This window comes from Pseudoliparis swirei, chromosome 23 (assembly GCF_029220125.1).
Source record: "Pseudoliparis swirei isolate HS2019 ecotype Mariana Trench chromosome 23, NWPU_hadal_v1, whole genome shotgun sequence".
In the NCBI taxonomy this organism is placed as follows: Eukaryota; Metazoa; Chordata; class Actinopteri; order Perciformes; family Liparidae; genus Pseudoliparis; species Pseudoliparis swirei.
In genome coordinates, this window is record NC_079410.1 from 913,023 (window position 1) to 934,164 (window position 21,142).

General features: G+C 44.7%; 1 protein-coding gene and 1 long non-coding RNA gene across 5 annotated transcripts; one reads left to right on the top strand and one right to left on the bottom strand.

The window, feature by feature from the left end:
* Positions 1-821: 821 nt before the first annotated feature.
* On the bottom strand, positions 822-13,886 carry LOC130188150 (WAS/WASL-interacting protein family member 2-like). 4 transcript variants are annotated; one of them, XM_056406311.1, is made up of 7 exons: positions 13,687-13,886; positions 12,161-12,229; positions 11,622-11,832; positions 2,654-3,184; positions 2,158-2,385; positions 1,807-1,908; positions 822-1,389 (listed from the first exon to the last, which is right to left on the bottom strand). In XM_056406311.1, the coding sequence occupies exons 2-7, from the start codon at positions 12,197-12,199 to the stop codon at positions 1,349-1,351; spliced, it is 1,152 nt and encodes a 383-aa protein (XP_056262286.1). In that variant the 5' UTR covers positions 12,200-12,229; positions 13,687-13,886; the 3' UTR covers positions 822-1,348. The 4 variants fall into 4 exon arrangements, with proteins under 4 accessions (XP_056262286.1, XP_056262288.1, XP_056262285.1 ...); XM_056406313.1 differs by lacking the exon at positions 13,687-13,886 and adding an exon at positions 13,124-13,671; XM_056406310.1 differs by lacking the exons at positions 12,161-12,229; positions 13,687-13,886 and having other exon boundaries at positions 11,730-12,149.
* Positions 13,887-15,001: 1,115 nt separating this feature from the next.
* On the top strand, positions 15,002-20,544 carry LOC130188170 (uncharacterized). Its single transcript, XR_008830574.1, has 2 exons — positions 15,002-16,365; positions 19,910-20,544. It is a non-coding gene; the product is annotated as an uncharacterized LOC130188170 (long non-coding RNA).
* The last annotated feature ends 598 nt before the right edge of the window (positions 20,545-21,142 follow it).

A 21,142-nucleotide genomic window follows, 5' to 3' on the forward strand; every position in this document is an offset into this window, starting at 1 on the left:
TTTAGACTTCTAAAGTCAAAATATGAATCAGAAGGAATTAAAAATAGATGATGTATATTTTACACACAAAAAATACTAAAATATACTAAAGTAACCTAAACAAAACAATAAAACATTTTAGTACCACAACAATATATACATACACACATATATATACAGGACTGTCTCAGAAAATTAGAATATTGTGATAAAGTTCTTTATTTTCTGTAATGCAATTAAAAAAACAAAAATGTCATGCATTCTGGATTCATTACAAATCAACTGAAATATTGCAAGCCTTTTATTCTTTTAATATTGCTGATTATGGCTTACAGCTTAAGAAAACTCTAAAATCCTATCTCATAAAATGTTAATATTTCCTCAGACCAAGTAAAAAAAAAGATTTATAACAGCTGAGTGTTTGTCAAGGCTCAGGAAACCCTTGCAGGTGTTTCGAGTTAATTAGACAATTCAAGTGATTTGTTTAATACCCTACTAGTATACTTTTTCATGATATTCTAATATTTAGAGATAGGATATTTGAGTTTTCTTAAGCTGTAAGCCATAATCAGCAATATTAAAAGAATAAAAGGCTTGCAATATTTCAGTTGATTTGTAATGAATCCAGAATGCATGACATTTTTGTTTTTTGAATTGCATTACAGAAAATAAAGAACTTCATCACAATATTCTAATTTTCTGAGACAGTCCTGTATATACATATATATATACACACACACATATATATATATAAACATATATATACACACATATATATATATATATATATAGATGTGCTTTTGATCATTTATATACATATAAATAGTGAAAGGACAGACGAGTTCAACTGGACTCATTAAGTCCGAATAATATTACATCACTTTCTATTGATGACATCATCGATCAAACAAAACCAAGAAATAAATGTAACTTTCGATAAAAAAACATGGATATGGAAATATGTATAATAATAACAACAATAACAAAAACAATAATAATAATAAGAACAACAGTTGTTAAATGTGGATTCAGAAATCTAATGTAAACGTTATTCACAGCTAAAATATGGTTAGTTATCTTATGTTAAATATTTGTATCCCTCACTTCTCCTCTTCATCACCTCCTCTCTGCTCCTCTTCATCGCCTCCTCACTGCTCTGCATCAGTCCATCACTGCTCTCTGCTCCTCTTCATCACTCTGAAGACATGTGACCTTTCCTCGGCCAATCACAAGAGAGCGAAGATGAGGCGTCAATGAGGGCAAAGCTGGATGCTGCAGATGCGATGTCATCAAACAGGATGGAGCGGAGTGTGTGTGTGTGTGTGTGTGTGAGAGTGTGTGTGTTCCAGTGGTAATGTCGTCTCATGGTTCACCTCCCAACAGGAGGCAGTGGAGGAGCTCCTCTCATCACTGACAAACAAACAAACAAACAGGAACGAGTCAAGTGTTTGATACCAGAAGAATGTAAACAAACCTCTGTTACTCAAAGATGCATTCTCTCTCCTGGCCACCAGGGGGCTCCTCTGGTTGTATAGAAGTCTATGCTTCATGTGTTGAAGCTGCATTCTCTCTCCTGACCACCAGGGGGCGACTCCTCTGGTTGTATAGAAGTATCTGCTTCATGTGTTAAAGCTGCATTCTCTCTCCTGACCACCAGGGGGCGACTCCTCTGGTTGTATAGAAGTCTATGATCCATGTGTTAAAGCTGCATTCTCTCTCCTGACTCAGTAAACATTGTAAACATGAGTTTATGACTCAAGTCTTCTTCAATCCAGCGTGAAGTTCATTCAGTATGAATGATGTATATGTACACACAGTACACAGTACCTCTGCTGGCCTGGCTGGGGTACACCTTGAGGAGGTGTCGCTGCTCCTCTGGAGGAGGAAAGTCGTCCAGACGATGAAACGAATACCTGGACTCAAAATCATCTGAGGAGGAAAAAACACGAGACTTTATTCTACAAGGAGGAGGAGGAAGAGGAGCAGGAAGAAGAGGAGGAGGAGGAAGTATAATAAAGTAATCAATGAACTAACAAATGGATCTGAACCGTCCCCATTGAGCTTCATTGACTTGACTTCCTGCAGATGTTTCACAATAAAAGCTTCCAGGATTTTATTAATTAATTATTTAGCAATAATCAATAATCATAGATATCAATGAGCTGATCAACAACTCACCGACAAACGAGCGAGGGGCGGAGAAGGAAGAGGGGGAATGTCCGTTGTGGAGAGAAGGTGGAGGTGGGGGAGGAGCAGCGGGGGTGCCGGTGGGCGGAGGAGGAGGTCTTCCTCTAGCGGGGGGGTCGGAGGAGAGGGAGGGGCTACCGTGAGGCTTGTAGGGAGGCGGGGGCGGAGCTTCTCTGCCACCTGGCCTCAACAACGATGGCTGCACCGGAACAGGAGGGGCTAAGGAGAGAGTGGTCCGGTGATCAATACAGGTGATCAATACAGGTCATCAATACATGTGATCAATACACGTGATCAATACAGGTCATCAATACACGTGATCAATACAGGTCATCAATACAATTGTGAGTATTAAACTGTCAAAACATTTAAATTAATGATTAATAAATAAAATAAATAATAAAGTTGGAGGAAACCTGCTGATCAATAAAAGGATTTGAAATGAAGAAAACCACATCTCCCAGAATGCATCAGCTGTGAGTCTCACCTGCTCCTCGACCCGGCGTCTCACTGAAGGGGGAGGGGGTGGGGGAGGCCGGGGGGAGAGGAGGGGCGGGACCTCTGGTGGGGGTGTGGCCTCCAGTGGAGGGGGCGGCCCTCTGGTCGCTGAGGGCGTTGTGACGCTGCGGTAGCTCGGGCGCCGCCTCGCCACCGCTCTGACGATACAGGGGAGGGGGCGGGGCCAGGGAAGAGGAAGAAGGGGGGTTGCCCCCTGAGGTGGGAGGACGTCTGCTGTTGCTAGGAGACGGGGGAGGTTTGGAGGGGAGTGGTGGGGTCAGGGGGAGGGGCTTCTCTTTGCTGTAAGGAGGCAAAGGGGCGTTACCGCGGCGACAGAGATGTGGAGGTGGGGGGGCGGAGGAAGAGTGCTTCATGCTGGGGGAGGGGGAGGGGCGCTGGGGGGGACCGGTCTCCGTGGGAGACGTCATCTGAGGGGAGGGGCTCTCTGGGTCGTCATGGCGATGGCTGGGGGGGCGGGGTGCTGCAGCTCGAGTGGAAGGAGAACGTCCTGAAGAACCGTCTGTTTGGGAACATCGAAACATTTAGGAAGAACACGCAACGACACGCAACGACACGCAACGAACACGCAACGACACGCAACGAACACGCAACGACACGCAACAAACACGCAACGACACACAACAATCACGCAACGAACACGCAACGACACGCAACACGCAACGACACGCAACAAACACCCAACGACACGCAACAACACGCAACGACACGCAACAAACACCCAACGACACGCAACGACACGCAACAACACGCAACGACACCCAACAAACACACGACAAACACACGACACGCAACGAACACGCAACGACACGCAACAAACACGCAACGACACGCAACAAATACACGACAAACACGCAACGACACGCAACGACACGCAACAAACACGCAACGACACCCAACGACACGCAACGACACGCAACAAACACGCAACGACACGCAACAAACACGCAACGACACACAACGAACACGCAACGACACTAACGCAAACACGCAACACGACACGCAAACAACACGCAACGACACACAAACACGCATAGCGACACAACAAACACGCAACAAATACACGCAACACACGACACGCAACAAACACGCAACAAATAAACAAACAAATACACGAAACGCAATCGACATAACAAATACACGACAAACACACGCGACATTTATACGCAATATACACGCAACACACGACATTACACGTTACGCAATGACGACACGCAACAAATACACGACAAACACACGACACGATAAGCGACACGATACATAGCATAAACACACGACACGCAACGACACGCACATAACAAACACACGACGCACACGCACACACGCAACACCGACAAACACACGAATACACAACACACGCATACACACGACACGAACACACGACACGCAACAAATACACGATAAACACACGACAAATTTAACACGTGAACGACACGCAACAAACACACGACAAACACACGACACACAACGAACACGCAATGACACGCAACAAACACACGACAAACACACGACACGCAACGACACGCAACAAACACACGACAAACACACGACACGCAACGACACGCAACAAATACACGACAAACACACGACACGCAACGACACGCAACGAACACTCAACGACACGCAACAAACACGCAACGACACGCAAGAAGACATGAGGACATGAAGACATGGAGACATGAGGACATGGGGACATGGAGACATGGAGACATGAGGACATGAGGACATGAAGACATGAATGCATGGGGACATGAAGACATGGAGACATGAAGACATGAAGACATGGAGATATGGGGACATGGATACATGAGGACATGAGGACATGGATACATGAGGACATGGAGACATGAGGACATAAACATGAGGACATGAAGACATGAGGATATGGAGACATGAGGACATGGAGACATGAAGACACGAGGACATGGAGACATGAGGACATGGATACATGAGGACACGAAGACATGAGGACATGGAGACATGAATACATGGGGACATGGAGACATGAATACATGGAGACATGAAGACATGGAGACATGAAGACATGGAGACATGAAGACATGGAGACATGAGGACATGAAGACATGAGGATATGGAGACACGAGGACATGGAGACATGAGGATATGGAGGCATAAACATGAGGACATGAAGACATGGAGACATGAGGACATGGAGACATGAGGACATGGAGACATGAGGACATGGAGACATGAGGACATGAAGACATGAGGACATGAAGACATGGATACATGAAGACATGAGGACATGAAGACATGGAGACAGGAAGACATGAGGACATGGAGACATGAAGACATGGAGACATAGGACATTAAGACATGAGGACATGGATACATGAGGACATGGAGACATAAACATGAGGACATGAAGACATGAATACATGAGGATATGGAGACATGAGGACATGGAGACATGAAGACACGAGGACATGGAGACATAAACATGGAGACATGAGGACATGGATACATGAGGACATGGAGACATGAGGACATGGATACATAAACATGGAGACATGAGGACATGAAGACATGAGGACATGATACATGAGGACATGAAGACATGGGACATGGAGACATGAGGACATTAAGACATGAGGATATGGAGACATGAACATGGAGACATGAGGATATGGAGGCATAAACATGAAGACATGAGGACATGGAGACATGGGGACATGAGGATATGGAGACATGAGGACATGGAGACATGAGGACATGGAGACATGGAGACATGAGGACATGAAGACATTAAGACATGAGGATATGGAGACATGAGGACATGGAGACATGAGGACATGGAGACATGGATACATGAGGACATGGATACATAAACATGAGGACATGGAGACATAAACATGGAGACATGAGGACATGGATACATGAGGACATGGAGACATAAACATGGAGACATGAGGACATGAAGACATGGATACATGAGGACATGGAGACATGAGGACATGAAGACATGAGGATATGGAGACATGAACATGGAGACATGAGGATATGGAGACATGAGGACATGGAGACATGAGGACATGAAGACATGGGGAAATGAAGACATGAAGACATGGGGACATGAGGACATGGAGACATGAAGACATTAAGACATGAAGAAATGAGGACATGGAGACATGAGGACATGGATACATGAGGACATGGAGACATAAACATGAGGACATGAAGACATGGAGACATGAAGACATAGGACATGAAGACATGAGGATATGGAGACATGAGGACATAAACATGGAGACATGAGGACATGGATACATGAGGACATGGAGACATGAGGACATGGAGACATAAACATGGAGACATGAGGACATGAAGACATGGATACATGAGGACATGGAGACATGGGGACATGAAGACATGGGACATGAATACATGGATACATAAACATGAGGACATGAAGACATGGAGACATGAAGACATAGGACATGAATACATGAGGATATGGAGACATGAAGACACGAGGACATGGAGACATAAACATGGAGACGTGAGGACATGGATACATGAGGACATGGAGACATGAGGACATGGAGACATAAACATGAGGACATGAAGACATGAGGACATGGAGACATGAGGACATGAAGACATGGATACATGAGGACATAAACATGAGGACATGAAGACATGGAGACATGAAGACATGAGGATATGGAGACATGAGGACATGAAGACACGAGGACATGGAGACATAAACATGGAGACATGAGGACATGGATACATGAGGACATTGAGACATGAGGACATGGAGACATAAACATGGAGACATGAGGACATGAAGACATGGAGACATGAGGACATGAAGACATGGATACATGAGGACATGGGACATGAAGACATGGATACATGAGGACATGGAGACATGAGGACATTAAGACATGAGGATATGGAGACATAAACATGAAGACATGAGGACATGGAGACATGAGGACATGAGGATATGGAGACATGAGGATATGGAGACATGAGGACATGGAGACATGAGGACATGGAGACATGGGGACATGGATACATGAGGACATGGATACATAAACATGAGGACATGGAGACATGAAGACATGAGGATATGGAGACATGAGGACATGGAGACATGAAGACACGAGGACATGGAGACATAAACATGGAGACATGAGGACATGGATACATGAGGACATGGAGACATGAGGACATAAACATGGAGACATAAACATGGAGACATGAGGACATGGATACATGAGGACATGGAGACATGAGGACATAAACATGGAGACATGAAGACATGAGGACATGAAGACATGGATACATGAGGACATGGAGACATGAGGACATGAGACATGGAGACATGAGGACATTAAGACATGAGGATATGGAGACATGAACATGGAGACATGAGGATATGGAGGCATAAACATGAAGACATGAGGACATGAGCACATGGGGACATGAGGATATGGAGACATGAGGACATGGAGACATGAGGACATGAATACATGGGGAAATGAAGACATGGGGACATGAGGACATGGAGACATGAAGACATTAAGACATGGGGACATGAGGACATGGAGACATGGGGACATGAGGACATGGAGACATAAACATGAGGACATGAAGACATAGGACATGAAGACATGAGGATATGGAGACATGAGGACATAAACATGGAGACATGAGGACATGGATACATGAGGACATGGAGACATAAACATGGATACATGAGGACATGGAGACATGGGGACATGAAGACATGGATACATAAACATGAGGACATGAAGACATGGAGACATGAAGACATAGGACATGAGGATATGGAGACATGAGGACATGAAGACACGAGGACATGGAGACATAAACATGGAGACGTGAGGACATGGATACATGAGGACATGGAGACATGAGGACATGGAGACATAAACATGAGGACATGGAGACATGAGGACATGAGGACATGAAGACATGGATACATGAGGACATGGAGACATAAACATGAGGACATGAAGACATGGAGACATAGGACATGAAGATATGGAGACATGAGGATATGAAGACACGAGGACATGGAGACATAAACATGGAGACATGAGGACATGGATACATGAGGACATTGAGACATGAGGACATGGAGACATAAACATGGAGACATGAGGACATGAAGACATGGAGACATGAAGACATGGGACATGAAGACATGGATACATGAGGACATGGAGACATGAGGACATTAAGACATGAGGATATGGAGACATGAACATGGAGACATGAGGATATGGAGGCATAAACATGAAGACATGAAGACATGAGGACATGGGGACATGAGGATATGGAGACATGAGGACATGGAGACATGAAGACATGAGGACATGGGGACATGGAGACATGGGGACATGAAGACATGAGGATATGGAGACATGAGGACATGAAGACATGGGGACATGAAGAAATGAGGACATGGAGACATGAGGACATGGAGACATGGAGACATGAGGACATGGGGACATGGATACATGAGGACATGGAGACATGAGGACATGGAGACATGAAGACATGGATACATGAGGACATGGAGACATAAACATGAGGACATGAAGACATGATGACATGGAGACATGAGGACATGGATACATGAGGACATGGATATATGAGGACATGGAGACATGAGGACATGGAGACATGAGGACATGAGGACATGACAACATTAAGACATGAGGATATGGAGACATGAGGACATGGAGGCATAAACATGAGGACATGGAGACATAAACATGAGGACATGGAGACATGAGGACATTAAGACATGAGGATATGGAGACATGAGGACATGGAGACATAAACATGGATACATGAGGACATGGAGACATGAGGACATTAAGACATGAGGATATGGAGACATGATGACATGGAGACATAAACATGAGGACATGGAGACATGACATGAAGACATGGATACATGAGGACATGGAGACATAAACATGAGGACATGAAGACATGGAGACATGAGGACATTATGACATGAGGATATGGAGACATGAGGACATGGAGACATAAACATGGAGACATGAGGACATGGAGGCATGAGGACATGGATACATGGGGACATGAGGACATGACAATATGAGGACATTAAGACATGAGGATATGGAGACATGAGGACATGGGGACATGAGGATATGGAGACATGAGGACATGGAGACATAAACATGAGGACATGGAGACATGACATGAAGACATGGATACATGAGGACATGGAGACATAAACATGAGGACATGAAGACATGGAGACATGAGGACATTATGACATGAGACATGAGGACATGGAGACATAAACATGGAGACATGAGGACATGGAGACATGAGGACATGGAGACATGGGGACATGGAGACATGACAATATGAGGACATTAAGACATGAGGATATGGAGACATGAGGACATGGGGACATGAGGATATGGAGACATGAGGACATGGAGACATGAAGACATTAAGACATGAGGATATGGAGACATGAGGACATGAAGACATGGGGACATGAAGAAATGAGGACATGGAGACATGAAGACATGAGGACATGGAGACATGAGGACATGGAGACATGAGGACATGGATACATGAGGACATGGAGACATAAACATGAGGACATGGAGACATGAGGACATTATGACATGAGGACATGGAGACATAAACATGGAGACATGAGGACATGGAGACATGGATACATGAGGACATGGATACATGAGGACATGGAGACATGAGGACATGGATACATGAGGACATGGAGACATGAGGACATGGAGACATGAGGACATTAAGACATGAGGATATGGAGACATGATGACATGGAGACATAAACATGAGGACATGGAGACATGACATGAAGACATGGATACATGAGGACATGGAGACATAAACATGAGGACATGAAGACATGGAGACATGAGGACATTATGACATGAGGATATGGAGACATGAGGACATGGAGACATAAACATGGAGACATGAGGACATGGAGACATGGGGACATGAGGACATGAAGACATGAGGATATGGAGACATGAGGACATGGGGACATGAGGATATGGAGACATGAGGACATGGAGACATGAAGACATGGAGACATTAAGACATGAGGATATGGAGACATGAGGACATGAAGACATGGGGACATGAAGAAATGAGGACATGGAGACATGAAGACATGAGGACATGGAGACATGAGGACATGGAGACATGAGGACATGGAGACATGGATACATGAAGACATGGAGACATGAGGACATGGAGACATGAGGACATGGATACATGAGGACATGGAGACATAAACATGAGGACATGAAGACATGGAGACATGAGGACATTATGACATGAGGACATGGAGACATAAACATGGAGACATGAGGACATGGAGACATGGATACATGAGGACATGGATACATGAGGACATGGAGACATGAGGACATGGATACATGAGGACATGGAGACATGAGGACATGGAGACATGAGGACATGACAACATGAGGACATTAAGACATGATGATATGGAGACATGAGGACATGGAGACATAAACATGGAGACATGAGGACATGGAGGCATAAACATGAGGACATGGAGACATGAGGACATGGAGACATAAACATGGAGACATGGATACATGAGGATATGGAGACATGAGGACATGGAGACATGAGGACATGGAGACATAAACATGAGGACATGGAGACATGGAGACATGACATGAAGACATGAGGACATGGAGACATAAACATGAGGACATGAAGACATGGAGACATGAGGACATTATGACATGAGGATATGGAGACATGAGGACATGGAGACATAAACATGAGGACATGGAGACATGAGGACATGGAGACATGAGGACATGAGGACATGGAGACATGACAACATGAGGACATTAAGACATGAGGATATGGAGACATGAGGACATGGAGACATGAGGACATGGAGACATAAACATGGAGACATGAGGACATGGAGGCATAAACATGAAGACATGGAGACATGAGGACATGGAGACATGAGGACATTAAGACATGAGGATATGGAGACATGAGGACATGGAGACATAAACATGGAGACATGAGGACATGGAGACATGAGGACATTAAGACATGAGGATATGGAGACATGAGGACATGGAGACATGAGGACACGAGGACATGGAGACATGAAGACATGGAGACATAAACATGAGGACATGGAGACATGAGGACATGGAGGCATAAACATGAAGACATGAGGACATGAAGACATGAGGACATGGAGACATAAACATGAGGACATGGAGACATGAGGACATGGAGGCATAAACATGAAGACATGAGGACATGAAGACATGAGGACATGGAGATCTACTGTGTGACATGGAGGAAGTGATCTACACTGTGTTCCATGGAGGAAGTGATCTACTGTGTTCCATGGAGGAAGTGATCTACACTGTGTTCCATGGAGGAAGTGATCTACTGTGTTCCATTGAGGAAGTGATCTACACTGTGTTCCATGGAGGAAGTGATCTACTGTGTTCCATTGAGGAAGTGATCTACACTGTGTTCCATGGAGGAAGTGATCTACTGTGTTCCATGGAGGAAGTGATCTACACTGTGTTCCATGGAGGAAGTGATCTACACTGTGTTCCATTGAGGAAGTGATCTACTGTGTTCCATGGAGGAAGTGATCTACACTGTGTTCCATGGAGGAAGTGATCCACTGTGTTCCATGGAGGAAGTGATCTACTCTGCGTGACATGGAGGAAGTGATCTACTCTGTGTTCCATGGAGGAAGTGATCTACTGTGTTCCATAGAGGAAGTGATCTACTCTGTGTGACATGGAGGAAGTGATCTACTCTGTGATCTCCACAGCGGCCGGCTGCCCCCTGCAGTCGTCCTCTCAGGTCCCAGAAGGTGTTCTTACTCTGGGGGGCGGCTTGGTGCTGCTCCTCAGACGGCGCCCCCTGCTGGTGGTGCAGGTACTGGTATAAGCGGACGTATGGGTGTTCTGAGGGGCGCTCTGGGCTCTTACTGTGGAGCAGCGGCGCGCTGCGGTCCTTCACCACCGCCACCTGCTTCAGCCTGGCGCCGTGACAGATGTCCGTCAGCAGAGCGCCGCGCCCCGCGGCCTCCTCCTGGCTCAGCGTGGGGGGGGGGGGGGGTACACCATGAGGACACAGCAACGAGAGCTTGAACTGGGAAGGACTCAACCAGGTGGCACTGATGTCTCCCAACCGCCAATAAAGACCACAGAAGAAGAAGTCGAGCGTGAAGCAGAACACACGAGCAGCAGAAGAAGTCGTGATGTTTTTATCATTCATAACACGCTGCAAAGCTCAGAATCACAATGCATGCTGGGTAGATTTGTGTCTGACTTGATCCCAACTCAAAGGGTTCATCTGGAAGCGATCGCAGCAGAGCTGTGAGTGTGTGTGTGAGACAGTGAGTGTGTGTGTGTCTTACCTGGCTGAAGGTGGTGGGGGGTGGGGGGGGGATGGGCATCCTGCTGTGGTTCCAACACACCTGATCACCCTGAAACAGACAGCTTGTTTATTCTGCAGCAACCAATCAGGACGAAGACAGTCAGGTCAATCAAGGGACGATCACAGAGAACAACAACAACAACAACATGCTCTCCCTCTAACGAGGTGTCATATCCCGTAGTGTTGATCAGAGACAGTTCAGGAGGGAGACTCTCAGCTTTCAGTTCCACCAAGCAAGTTTGAAAAAAATCACCAATGCAACCAATAAAGAAAGTGTTTTATGCTCCAGCGCAGGCTCATTCAGTCTAACTGGATAATCTGGCCACGCCTCCTGGATAATATAGCCACGCCCCCTGGATAATCTGGAGAAAAAAAAGAGGCTCTTTGAGTTTATTAGACTTTGTTATAAAATCATCTAGTCCCCTGTCCCGGATGGACCAGCCCCGCCCCTCCTGCAACTCCCTCTAAGCCCCGCCCCTCCTGCGCTGCCACTCCCTCTAAGCCCCGCCCCTCCCTCTAAGCCCCGCCCCTCCTGCTCTGCCACTCACTCTAAGCCCTGCTCCTCCTGCTCTGCCACTCGCTCTAAGCCCCGCCCCTCCTGCTCTGCCACTCCCTCTAAGCCCCGCCCCTCCTGCTCTGCCACTCGCTCTAAGCCCTGCTCCTCCTGCTCTGCCACTCGCTCTAAGCCCTGCTCCTCCTGCTCTGCCACTCGCTCTAAGCCCCGCCCCTCCTGCTCTGCCACTCCCTCTAAGCCCCGCCCCTCCTGCTCTGCCACTCGCTCTAAGCCCCGCCCCTCCTGCTCTGCCACTCCCTCTAAGCCCCGCCCCTCCTGCTCTGCCACTCGCTCTAAGCCCCGCCCCTCCTGCTCTGCCACTCCCTCTAAGCCCCGCCCCTCCTGCTCTGCCACTCCCTCTAAGCCCCGCCTCGGTCCCGTCGGACTCACCGCGGACCTGATGTTTTCCTTGCTGCTGTGAGCTTGAGGCCCTCATGACGTCATGCCCCTGCTCTCCCGTTATCAACCCGCTGCCTCAGCCCGTGAGCCTCGAGCCGATGCTCCTCCCTTCCCGGCCCCTTGAAGGATCCTTCATGTATTCTGAACGTTGTGATCGTGTCTTCCTCTCCGCCTCTCTGACGCCTGCCCTTCCCCTTTGCCTTACGGGGTAACCTCTGCGGTCCTCCCCGCGCTCTCGGTTCCCTCCAGCCAGTGAGCAGCGGAGTGACATCAGAAGAGATGTCGTCATGTTATCATAAGCTCCTAGTTAGCACCATTAGCTTAGCATAATCAGCTCCTAGCTGGCATCATTAGCTGACTCTGCCGTATACTAAGCTAACACGTTAGCTTCTCTGCTAACCCGGATGTTTACTGAAACAAACGAAACCGCCCGTTCGCTTGACCGGAAGTTCAACCCGTTACCGGGTGACTGGGCGCAGAGGTAGCTCCGCAGCTAGCCGTGGGCTAGCAGGAGGTCTGAGCCTCATCCGGGACACAGAGGCTCTGTAACGCACCTGTGCACGTTCCCGGCCTCCCGCTGGTGGGCTCACTCCTCCACCTGTCCGCTCGGTGTCTTCATGTCTCCGTCTGTCTTCACTTCCGGCTGCTTTTGTCCTGAGGCAAAGCTAGCTCTGCCATTAGCCGTTAGCCTGCTCACAGCTCCACTGAGCTTCTTTTTATTTCTCGCCAGTCAACACAGAGGAGCACGTGACCCGAGCACGTGCGCCGCAGCACTCATTAGTTTATATATAATATACAGGTTATATATCATGTACATGTTTTATAACCTTGATAGATGTTTATTATAGTTTATATATTATATCCATATTATATATCATATACATGTTTTATAATCTTTATAGATGCTCATTATAGTTTATATATTATATACATATTATATATCATATACATGTTTTATAATGTTTATAGATGCTCATTATAGTTTATATATAATATACATATTATATATCATATACATGTTGTATAACCTTTATAGATGCTCATTATAGCTTTATATGGATAACAGATTATATATCATATAACCTCCAACACATTTTTTTATTTTGTCAACTGTCAACATCTACTAGAATCTTGCAGATGAAGCAACGCCAAGTAGAAAAAGACAATAAAAACCAAACCCATGACGAAGTATAAATAAACAAAGTATAAATAAAGTGTATGAAAATTAGTTCTCCTATAAACATTATAAATATGATATAGATTCATTGTTTTGATGGCTTTTCGTCATATTGTTTTATTTGGGCTCTATATTTATTTATAATGTTGTAAATCAATGTTTGTGAATGTAGAGCTTGGAAAGCAGGACAATTGTATTTAAAGCCCCACTATGTAGTTCTTCCCTTTTAGCGCCCCTTCAGTTTTTGAGGTATTTAACGTTTACTTCAGTGTCGTAAATACCCAGTTACGATAGATGCAGCCTCGCATACACTTGTATTGAGTTGGGATCATGTGTTGTCTTGTATTATAATATTATTATTGTTATTATTTGTACGTGTCACGGGTTATAATATAAAAGGTGACGAGGGGGAGGTGAAGCCAGGTTTTTTTTGTTTGGAGCGCGCTGACAGGCGGCGGACTCAGAACGGCAGCAATCCGGCGACTGTTTCTATTTTGGATTCATACCAACGGGCGGGATCACTAAACGAAGACTGCACAGGAACACTGAACTGGGCCAGCACCGACCGGACTAGGGTGAAGGAGGCGGGGATTGAACGCGGCGCCTCGCCACGTTTCCGCCTGGTCGGTCAGCTGTTTGCCGGCTTTTGGGGGGGGGGGGGTGCGCAGTCATTTACTTTTGTTTTGGTCGACTGCAAAGACTTTGGGACTGTCGGGATCCGGGGATTATACTTCGTTTTGAGTGGGTTTGATTGTTTGTAGTGTATGTGTTCATTTTGGGGGCTTCAGATGCATTGAATTTGATTTAATATAATAACATTTGGGTTTCCGCATATCGACTGTGTGTTTTTCTTTTACGACCATTTGAGCAGAGAGAGTTAACACCAGAATTCGCAGATCCGCCCATTCCCTTTTTTTTTTTTTTTTAGCGTATTGTACCTTTTCCCCTTGATTGAGTTGCTAAGGGCGAATGAGACAACATAACCAAAAGAATGACAACATTTAGTTTAGATGAAATACCGATCGCGTTTTCAGCCTTATACGTTGTTTTCTAAATGTTTGAATGTGGAGTACGTGTGATCGAATACAATATTGTTGACAACACCAAAAAGCTACATAAAAAAGCTCCCCTTATACTGGAGCTGCGAGCGTGGAGTGGCACTTTATGACGTTGCGTAATCACTGCCAGAAAGCAGGTTGAAGTCCATCCGCCCCGGAGCGGGCGGCTCCAGAACCCTACATAGCGGAGTTATTTCCCCACAGACCCCCGATGGCGGAGACGCAAATCGTCATATTAAAAGTCATTGTAGCGGCACAATTTTTTTCAAGCTGTTATTTTAAGGTACAATTGTTACATAGTGTTGCTTTAAGATAGAATAATGCATGAAGGTCTTTGTCAGTTATTTGTGTCCACTTTACGTTACTGTGCATGACCACTTTGTCAATAAAGAGTTTTCAAAAGGAATTCCTGATCTATTCCACATGCTGCGACTGCACCGTCCACAGGCCAATCAGATCGCTTGGCGTCACTGTCCACAAGCCAATCAGATCGCTCGGTGTGCCGGGTCTATTTGAAAACAGAAATGGCTGAAGCTCGAGCGTAAGTCTCTAATGTTTAATAAACGTTTAACCCTGTGTTGTCGTTTTAAACGTTTCAATATGCTTCAGATAACATGTTTAACATGTCAGATAACGTGTACGTTGTGTTTTAAAGTTGTAACTAAAGCGTCTGCTTTAGTTAGCTAGCAGATGCTAACGGCTGCTAACTAGATTACTAAGGCTGTGTCTATTACCGCGCACTTGAGCACTTGGAGCTGACTTTCAGTGTTCGAAGTGCGCCACTGAAAAAACCAGCAGAATTCAGTGCACTGAAAGTACCCGGATGGTGCACTGCAAACGGGCAAAACATGTAAAACGATGGACACTACTCGCACTAAGCGGCCGCCATCTTGGTGACGTACCGGAAGAGGAGGAGCCCTTTCGCCAGCTCTTCATTTTATTTCTAAAACAATGGCGGACAGCACAAGCGGTAGACCACGAAGCTCCAGACCGTAAATGTAAGTATCAGCGGTAGTTACACATTGTACTGGTATTACAATGTACTACTAACATGCCATTCTCACATTAGTGAGCATACCTAGGTAGCATTAGATGCCATTGGATCTGCATGGCAGTTATGATAAGCTAGCTGGGTAATCCACCACCCGGCCAGTCCGACGAAGGTGCACTTTTATCGGACACTTTTCACTTGACGAGCGGGGGCAGGTCGGCTCCAGGCGCTTGCTACTGCGGTCAACTCAGCCGACACTCGGATCTCCTTGGTCAACTCAGCCGACACTTAAATTTCTGTGCACCTATAGACTGATGTTCACGGTAAACGCATTCGATCGGCGCGCGCAAGGGTTTTGATAAAGTTAGCGGCAGGATTCACGTGACACAACATCCGGTTTTACAAAGTTAGCGGAAAGAACTACGTCAAACAACATCCGGTTTTCAAAATAAGATGTCGACAAATCATACACTAGCATATACAAGTAAACAATTAACTGATTTTGAATCTTTCTAGATCGTTTCTGAGATTTAGCTTAAATTATGCTAACATTAAAACGTTTTACTGTACCAAGGAAGAGTTTATAAAAATAAAACTCAGACTTTGTATGATAAAAAATTCCTGTTTAAAGAAATCGGTCATTTCTTTCATGTTTGAAGTGCTTTATATATGTTTTTCCCCATAATGCCCGGCATTGACTGATGCAGCTGTGTTCAGGACAATCCATACTTCCATTATCCTGGGAATCAGACATATTTACTGTCCCAATTGGGAGATATTTCAAATTAAAATTCCAAAATGTTTAAAGAAATCGGTCATTTCTTACATGTTTGAAGTGCTTTATATATGTTTTTCCCCATAATGCCCGGCATTGACTGATGCAGCTGTGTTCAGGACAATCCATACTTCCATTATCCTGGGAATCAGACATATTTACTGTCCCAATTGGGAGATATTTCAAATTAAAATTCCAAAATCTTTAGAGAAATCGGTCATTTCTTTCATGTTTGAAGTGCTTTATATATGTTGTTCCCCATAATGCCAGACATTGACTGATCCAGCTGTATTCAGGACAATCCGGACTTCCATTATCCTGGGAATCAGACATATTTACTGTCCCAATTTGGAGATATCTCAAATTAAAAGTCCAAAATGTTTAGAGAAATCGGTCATTTCTATCATGTTTGAAGTGCTTTATATATGTTTTTCCCCATAATGCCAGGCATTGACTGATGCAGCTGTGTTCAGGACAATCCGGACTTCCATTATCCTGGGAATCAGACATATTTACTGTCCCAATTTGGAGATATTTCAAATTAAAAGTCCAAAATGTTTAAAGAAATCGGTCATTTCTTACATGTTTGAAGTGCTTTATATATGTTTTTCCCCATAATGCCCGGCATTGACTGATGCAGCTGTGTTCAGGACAATCCATACTTCCATTATCCTGGGAATCAGACATATTCACTGTCCCAATTTGGAGATATTTCAAATTAAAAGTCCAAAATGTTTAGAGAAATCGGTCATTTCTTTTATGTTTAAAGATATCGGTCATTTCTTTCATGTTTGAAGTGCTTTATTTATGTTTTTCCCCATAATGCCAGGCATTGACCGATGCAGCTGTGTTCAGGACAATCCAGACATCCATTATCCTGGGAATCAGACATATTTACTGTCCCAATTTGGAGATATTTCAAATTAAAAGTCCAAAGTGTTTAGAGAAATCGGTCATTTCTTTCATGTTTGAAGTGCTTTATTTATGTTTTTCCTCATAACCCCAGGAAATGACTGAGGCAGATGTGTTCAGGACGTCGTTTTTTATTCGACTAATCGTGCAAAAATTAGGGACACAGACAGCAGTTCCAGTTGGAATTTGCTGCTTCCTGAAGTGTTTGTGTGTTCATTCCGACGCACTGGCTGTGGAACCAGCGGGACCTTTAATTTGAAATATCTCCAAATTGGGACAGTAAATATGACGGATTGTCCTAAACACAGCTGCATCAGTCAATGCCGGGCATTATGGGGAAAAACATATATAAAGCACTTCAAACATGTAAGAAATGACCGATTTCTTTAAACATTTTGGATTTTTAATTTGAAATATCTCCAAATTGGGACAGTAAATATGTCTGATTCCCAGGATAATGGAAGTCCGGATTGTCCTGAACACAGCTGCATCAGTCAATGCCTGGCATTATGGGGAAAAACATATATAAAGCACTTCAAACATGAAAGAAATGACCGATTTCTCTAAACATTTTGGACTTTTAATTTGAGATATCTCCCAATTGCGACAGTAAATATGTCTGATTCCCAGGATAATGGAAGTCTGGATTGTCCTAAACACAGCTGCATCAGTCAATGCCTGGCATTATGGGGAAAAACATAAATAAAGCACTTCAAACATGAAAGAAATGACCGATTTCTCTAAACATTTTGGACTTTTAATTTGAAATATCTCCAAATTGGGACAGTAAATATGTCTGATTCCCAGGATAATGGATGTCTGGATTGTCCTGAACACAGCTGCATCGGTCAATGCCTGGCATTATGGGGAAAAACATAAATAAAGCACTTCAAACATGAAAGAAATGACCGATATCTTTAAACATAAAAGAAATGACCGATTTCTCTAAACATTTTGGACATTTAATTTGAAATATCTCCAAATTGGGACAGTAAATATGTCTGATTCCCAGGATAATGGAAGTCCGGATTGTCCTGAATACAGCTGCATCAGTCAATGCCTGGCATTATGGGGAACAACATATATAAAGCACTTCAAACATGAAAGAAATGACCGATTTCTTTAAACAGGAATTTTTTATCATACAAAGTCTGAGTTTTATTTTTATAAACTCTTCCTTGGTACAGTAAAACGTTTTAATGTTAGCATAATTTAAGCTAAATCTCAGAAACGATCTAGAAAGATTCAAAATCAGTTAATTGTTTACTTGTAATTGCTAGTGTATGATTTGTCGACATCTTATTTTGAAAACCGGATGTTGTTTCACGTAGTTCTTTCCGCTAACTTTGTAAAACCGGATGTTGTGTCACGTGAATCCTGCCGCTAACTTTATCAAAACCCTTGCGCGCTCCCGATCGAATGCGTTTACCGTGAACATCAGTCTATAGGTGCACAGAAATTTAAGTGTCGGCTGAGTTGACCAAGGAGATCCGAGTGTCGGCTGAGTTGACCGCAGGCGCTTGCTCCAGCGGCAAGTCCGACGACAGATAGCTATGTCAGTCATCGGACAGTGTTAAACAACGGCTGTTCTGTTAACCAATCGAAATAGCAATTTAAATAATGGATTAACAATGGATATGCTCAGTTTAATAACGGGTTAACATGACACCGCGAGCGTTTGCACACACGCCGCCCGATCATTAATACCGTTACGATAGCTATCTAAGCTTGTCCTTCTAGAAATAATTGTAGCTTTCAATCATCGTTGTGTGTTTTTTTAATGTCGTGTATGTATTAATTTAAATGTAATGGTGGTCTGGGACAGAGCACTGAATGGCTATCCTCTTTCTGTTTCCTGCCCCAGAGACGTTCCTGGAGGTGCTGCTGGTCCTCTGCTGCCCTCCCGACATCTGGCTCCAATGACCTCTGGCACCTCACATCCACCTCCAGGGCCTTTAAGAAGATGGACCGCCATCGCGTTTTCAGTATCCCGAAGGACCTCTCCACAACACCCCTGGCCTTTGACAGGCAGCGGTTGTAGCTTGGAGGTGGACAGGCTGCCTGAAGGGGGTCATGAGGCAGATGGGTTGGGACAGGCAGGGGGAGCCACCATCCCCAAGGATACAGTATCCTGGTGGAGGGGATGACTGCTCATAGAAGATGGGGCTGTTATTCAGGACCCTGGCATCATGCACTGAGCCCGGGGCCTGTCGAAGGCCTTGGCAAGCCAAAAAATAAAAACTAGACAGGAGATCTCGGGGCCCCAACCGTGGTCAGTCAGTGCCCAGCACAGCCATGAGGGCGTTGAATGACTCGGTGAGCCTGAAGTCCACCCTCATGTCACTGTGGCCATCACAACACAACGCCAGCAGTGGCATTGCAGCATTGATACGGCAGCGCCGCTGGGACTGGGTGGCTGCTGTAGAGTGTGGGGAGGGGAGGGGAAGGGAAGATTATATTAATATGTAAGTCATTTTATCAATAAAATGTTGTCATTGAGGTGTTGTTGTCTTTTATTGCGTTTTCTGATTTATATTAGAATTGATGCATGTTTGTAACAATAATTAATATGCCTGTGTTCAATTGCTAATTGATTCCTGTATCAGGGTGAACTTCACTACAACAGAGATGTGTATAAAAGTACAGTCAGTCAAAGTAGGCCTATTAGTGTGAATTCAAACAGATGATGCCTATCATTTCAGTGGATAATTCTTAAATCTAATTGGAATCTAGGGACAAACATGTACAGATTTGTCATGTTTTATTTCCATATGGTGTGTATGTGGATTGCAAAGAAGAAGGCTACTTCTGACAAAGATCATTGAGAATTTAGCATACCTAGCGAGGAGAATTTAATTCCAACTACTCCATGAAGCTATGCTATGAAGGTAAGGCAAAATCACAATAAAACTTACATATACCATCTCGACTTCAGCCAGAAGGCGGAGGCTCCTGCCGCGATTGTGGAGGTATCGCAGTTTCCACATGGGGTGGAGAAAGGTAAACAAGGGACAACAAGAGGGCAAGAAGTGCTTCATTTTGTCAGTTTAAGGGTTTGGGTATCGCAAGCAGATTTGCGTCCGTCACTTCCGCCAAG

Excerpts from the sequence above, each read along its gene's own strand:
- LOC130188150 (XM_056406309.1), bottom strand. The coding sequence starts at position 12,018 with ATGAATGATAAAAACATCACGACTTCTTCTGCTGCTCGTGTGTTCTGC. Across the intron at positions 2,386-2,653 it reads GACGCCGGGTCGAGGAGCAG|CCCCTCCTGTTCCGGTGCAG; the intron begins GTGAGACTCACA and ends CTCTCTCCTTAG. Across the intron at positions 1,390-1,806 it reads CCCCAGCCAGGCCAGCAGAG|TGATGAGAGGAGCTCCTCCA; the intron begins GTACTGTGTACT and ends TTTGTTTGTCAG.